Below are 5,706 nucleotides of genomic sequence, written 5' to 3' on the forward strand. Positions count from 1 at the left end.
CATTGAAAAAACAACAGTTTGTCATCAGATCTTATAGAGAAGATAATCAAGATATAGTAATTAAATCTATGATACAATAGGAAAAAGTTAGTATACTATTTTCAATTAAACTAAAACTTATGGAATAATACACATGAATTATGGCAAAATTAATACTTATGGTCCCTTATACCTATGATGCTTACATGTAGCTCAAGCTTCACATTTAAAAAATAAAAACCTTATTTTAGTCACTTGTATTCTTCGGCTGCAACTCTCATATATAATTGATTCACTAGTGCATTTTAACTTTGTTACATCGTTGATATTAGATCGGTTGTTATACATCCAATGTAATAAGCAAGATGGTGGCAAATTTGTTATTATGGTAAACTTTGTTAGATCTGTTCTAATCTGTTCTAACAAACACATTAAAAAAAAATAAAACTAAAAAAAAAAATTGTGGTAAATTTATTATTATAATAAATTTTATTAGATCAGTTCTAATTGAACTGATCTAACATACATATTAAAAATAAAAATAAAAAACTGGTAAATTTATTATTATAGTAAATTTTGTTAGATCTGTTCTAATTGAACTGTTCTAACATATACATTAAAAAAAAGACTACACACAAAAAAAAAGGCAGTGGCAAATTTGTTATTATTACAAATTTTGTTAGATCTGTTTTGTTAGACCGATCTAACAAGACTTTAAAAAAAATTCCCTAAGTTAACTAAAGAATAAGAAATCACACGTACCAACCCTTTCATTTTTTCATCTTCATCATCCGTTCTTCTTCATCCTTCTGCAAATCCACAAACCCACGAATCCAAACCCGCGAATCCAAACCCATTTTTCATCCTTCAACATTCGTTTTTCATCAAACCCAACCACATTTAACCTTCATCCTTCAGTGAAAACGTTTTCATCCTTCCACATTTAACCTTCATCCTTCAGTGAAAACGTGAATCATGAATAGCAACTTTTAGCCTTCATCACCGGCGAGTTGGTCTGGCGCAGCTTTCAGTCAATTTATTTCACTATCGAGAAGTGTTTGTGGCTTTCTCCAGTAATTTTCTAATAATTTTTGTTTGTTACTCAACAATCTAAAATTATTTCATTGTTAATTATTCTTATTATTAATCCTAATTTTCAATCATCCTATTTTTCAGGGGGTTCGTGGTGCTTACAGTGAATCTGCGGCACAAAAGGCCTATCCAAATTGTGAAGCTGTGCCTTGTGAACAATTTGACACTGCTTTTGAAGTAAACATTATGTTACCCTTTTCCTCTTTGCTAGTAATATGTTACTATGTCTATGTTTCTTTATCAAGTTCCTTTAATGTTATGATACATAAGTACGGTACTGTGTACTGGTATGGGATACAGTATTTAAAAAAAAAGGAAGGTACGGGGGTACGTTAATGGAAAACATGATTTTTTTGTATAATTTAACTAAGAGATCAGAATTATTCAATTCACAATACAAAATCACAATAAAAGTTTAAAAAAACACAAATTGTGTCGGTTATACCAACAAATTAACTTAGATACACAAATAATATTATATAAATGTATAAAAAAATTATTAATTTTACTCGCAATAAAATAATAACAAAAACAAAGTACCCACAGTACAGTACGAGTACCGATACGGGTACTTCACCATTTTAGAAAGTACCCATGCTTCATAGGTTGTACTTAGGTGGGCGATTGAACTTGAACTTGTTTGCACTTCTGCGTAGTGGTTTTCTTTATGGATTTTCATTTTATTTTGATGTTAGTTTTAGTGTTTGGTGAATATAAGTTGCAAAACCTATGTTAACCTTGATTAATTTGTGCAATGTTGTCGTATTTGCTCATATAACTCTGGTAGTTTTGCATTACAAGTTATAACTAATAAAATCTCAAAATAACATATTCCAGTTAGTTCTTACTTTCTGATTGTCAAGATGGTTAGTTATAACTGTCTGTAGTCTCTTTATTTTTCGTGATCTCGGATTCCCATGATAGGTTGTTGAAAGGTGGCTTGTAGAGCAGTTTTGCCAATTGAGAATTCTTTGGGAGGGAGCATCCACAGAAATTATGACCTTTTACTCAGGCACAGGTTACATATAGTAGGAGAAGTAAAATATGCAGTCCATCATTGTTTGATGGCTAACCATGGTGTTAAACTTGATAATTTGAAGCGTGTTCTTAGTCATCCACAGGTGTGACTCTAACATTTTATACCTTACTTTTTTTTTCTAACTATAAACTAATCCAAAGTGGTGATGTTTTAGACTCTTGCACAATGTGAGAACACCCTGGCAGGGTTGGGCTTGGTTAGAGAAGCAGTAGATGATACAACGGGTACTGCAAAAGTAAGTGGAGAATTGTTGGGAGCTGTTTTTCTTATATCATTTCAAGTGTTTCTGTTGATTAATTAATGATCACGATTGTGTATGCTTGACTTGCTTAAAAAATGATGCACTAGATAGCTCACGGTTTTTGTTTTGCTCCGTGTTTAATTTTTGAAGGTTTTGGTTGACAAGTGTCCATATATAGGGCACTGGTTAAAGTAATCAAGTAATGAAAAATATTTACTGAAAGCCCAACATTTGATGCAATGATAGATTAAAAATTGTGCATTTTAATAAATGGTTTCCATTTTGATACATTGACCATTGCCATAAACTAAAGGTGGCGTCTAGGACAATACTCTAAAATTTTGTTACTTAACCAACAGACAACTTATTCTAACAACACCAGAAAGACAAAAATACCTTTTTTTTCTTACTCTTCTCAAGAGTCATACCCCCTCCTCCTCTCACTACACATGCATATGTCTTGAAGGGTATTATAGATTTTGACTCTCTAGTCTCTACTGTTATTATTGACTTGTTTTTCAATATCAGTTATCCTAACATAGTTACAAATTATAGCATGTTGCCCTCCATGAACTACAAGATGCAGGAGCTGTTGCTAGCTCTGCTGCTGCAGAGATCTATGGCTTAAATGTACTTGCTCGAGACATTCAGGTTTGGGTCTATGTGTCAGGGTGTTTTAAATTACATGGTAGACAATTTGTGTTTATCATGGATTTGGTGACCAATGGATTTGTATTGGCAGGATGATAATGATAATGTCACCCGATTTTTAGTGTTGGCGCGAGAACCAATACTTCCAGGCACAGACAAGCCATTTAAGGTACCTTCAAATAGCATAAATAGCTGAAATTACTGGACTCGCGGAATGCATCATGTCTCTCCAGTTGCTTGGTTTTATACTTACTGACATCAACATTTAATATTGTTGTTGATTGTGCTATTGAATTCTCAGACAAGTATAGTTTTTTCTTTAGAAGAGGGTCCTGGTATACTTTTCAAGGCCCTTGCTGTTTTTGCCCTGCGTCAAATTAATCTTTCAAAGGTTAGTTGTCTTCTTGGGGCAAGGTGCAATAATAAGATTTGCGCAATATAAAATATTTATTAATAATAATGATAAGTATACACTCCATATATGAAGACACATATTTGACACGCCACCAATGGTAGTGGCATATCAAATACTCAAAAGCTAGGAAAACAAATAACACTAGGAATATGAAGAGTGAGTCTGAGTCCTAAATAGAGTGTATTCAAAGACTCAAAAGCTAGGAAACTAAGGGGTAGTACACAGTTAGTAGTAGTAGTTACATCACCTAGGTTGAAATGAAGATGTTGAACTTTGTTCTTTGCAACAGAAGATATTAAAGAACTAACTTGGTTTGCATTAACAGAAATTCCAAATATTTTAACGCAGAGCCTTTCAATACAATTAGATTTGTCCAATAATCTCCCCACAAGATCTAAGAGGCAATTTGCTGAATTCTGATTTTTGCCGTACTTAGCTCGAGGAATTAGAAAATCAAAGACAGATCAATGAGTCCACAAGTACCTCCACTTTGCTGATAATATGGAACTTCTTACAGCATCTTTGGTAGGAAGAAAAGAAATAATATAAATAATAATTTGCTATTGAGTCCTTGGGCAAACTTATGAGCACCAGTACCAGTTTATGCTAAGAATAGCTCTCGTAGTGCCTCATCCTTCTTAATAATTTTGGCCAATGTCCACATCCACTCTTCAAGAGCAGTTTGAGCTGCCCCAACTAACAATGTTCGAACGTTAAGAGAGTACTCTTCTTTCTATATGGCTTTGTTGTGATATAGGAGTAGTAACAAACTAAATGATCAAGATGTTTGAAAATCATTTTGTTGAACATGCATGATTTTTTAGTGTAAGAGTTATTTTATAAAGGTAATTTAAGTCTTTCATATTTAATAAAAATTTATCAATATATACAAGAATAATTATGTAATTTTTTGGCAAGATTGTGCTTGTTGTTATGCATCCAAACCTTGAGCACTCTTCTTCTAACTCCAATCTATTGCTCAAAAAACTTATTTAATTGTTATGGCTACAATGGTTACAAAGAAAACATGCATTACCCTCAAACGGTATTAAAAAGACAATTACCATATGCACACTATGTAAGCCTTGCATTGTAAAAGCAATTATTAATTTAAACTAATAGTCATTGGTGATTTGTTCTTGCAAATGATTGGTTGTTGGAATTTAAGTGTGAGTAACTAATTCTACATTGATTAGATATGAGCTAAATGAATGATATATATTGATTAGATAACCTTAATTGTGTTTATATTGAACCCAAGGTAACACAAGTAGTTCAAGTGATCAATGGTGGTGGTTTCATAAACTAGCCATGGTTGAAATGGTTCAGATGTTGTTATTTCCCTGCTCCATAGTCATAAGGTGTTGCAACTGACTTGAATCCGTGGTAATTGGAGCATTCATATTGTTAATTTGATTTGCTGCATTTAGAAAAAATATGTCAGAGAATTTCAATTATAATTTATATGTTTTTATCTATATAATATTTACTCATTATAATTTACATATAATATTCAATTTTAGTGCCAAATACAACCTAAAGGTTATGAGTGTGGTTACTACATTATGATACATATGTTGAACATTGTATCTAGTGGTCTTGTTGATTCATGGATGCGGGTATGTGATAGATTTTTTCAAAGTTAGTATTAATTAACTACTTACGATTTTTATGTTCACATGATTTAGATAACTTTGTTATTTCAATGTTTATAATTCAGATATTTGGAGAATCAAAACCATTCGAAGATGAAGAAATGATGAATGTCCGACAACGTTGTGCAAACTTGATTCTTGAACTAATAGAAAATGTTTGAAGCACTTGTATCATTTTAGTATCTTTAGACTGTTAATAAAAGACAATTTTTTTTTTAACTAGTGAATATTATGTAGCTCTAAATTTGATAATTTAGATTTTGTAAAAAAATTATGACTCATTGTCATTGATTTTTAAATGTAAAGCTTCGTATGAAGTTTTGTGTTTTATGGTTGAATGAGAAATTCTAGTTAATAATGTAATATGTGAAATTATGAGGATACATATGTAAGGGGTGAAAGTTATAAAGAACAAAAAATTAAAAAGTTAATTATTTAAATCGATTGGCTCATCGATAAAATAAACAATTTTGAATATGACTTTTTATATTGGTTCAAATTTAACCGATGTAATAAATCAATTTTGAATTTGACTTGTTATATTGGTTTAAATTTAATCGATCTAATAGATTAATTTTGAATTTGACTTGTTATATTGGTTCAAATTTAACCGATCTAAAAAATCATTTTTGAA

The 5,706-nt window shown here is 31.4% G+C and overlaps 1 protein-coding gene across 4 annotated transcripts; it reads left to right on the plus strand.

Moving 5' to 3' along the window:
* The first annotated feature begins 639 nt into the window (after positions 1–639).
* LOC101510378 (arogenate dehydratase 2-like) lies at positions 640–5,429 on the plus strand. 4 transcript variants are annotated; one of them, XR_012162660.1, is made up of 7 exons: positions 641–1,052; positions 1,996–2,192; positions 2,265–2,345; positions 2,907–3,002; positions 3,094–3,171; positions 4,679–4,778; positions 5,138–5,429. XR_012162660.1 is itself a non-coding variant. In XM_073367168.1 (6 exons), exons 2-6 carry the CDS (start codon positions 2,136–2,138, stop codon positions 5,231–5,233), a joined length of 408 nt encoding a protein of 135 aa, XP_073223269.1. In that variant the 5' UTR covers positions 640–1,052; positions 1,996–2,135; the 3' UTR covers positions 5,234–5,429. The 4 variants fall into 4 exon arrangements, 1 of the variants encoding a protein (XP_073223269.1); XR_012162659.1 differs by having other exon boundaries at positions 642–1,052; positions 4,679–4,803; XM_073367168.1 differs by lacking the exon at positions 4,679–4,778 and having other exon boundaries at positions 640–1,052.
* The last annotated feature ends 277 nt before the right edge of the window (positions 5,430–5,706 follow it).

The sequence above is a fragment of the Cicer arietinum genome, chromosome 4 (genome assembly GCF_000331145.2).
Source record: "Cicer arietinum cultivar CDC Frontier isolate Library 1 chromosome 4, Cicar.CDCFrontier_v2.0, whole genome shotgun sequence".
In the NCBI taxonomy this organism is placed as follows: domain Eukaryota; kingdom Viridiplantae; phylum Streptophyta; class Magnoliopsida; order Fabales; family Fabaceae; genus Cicer; species Cicer arietinum.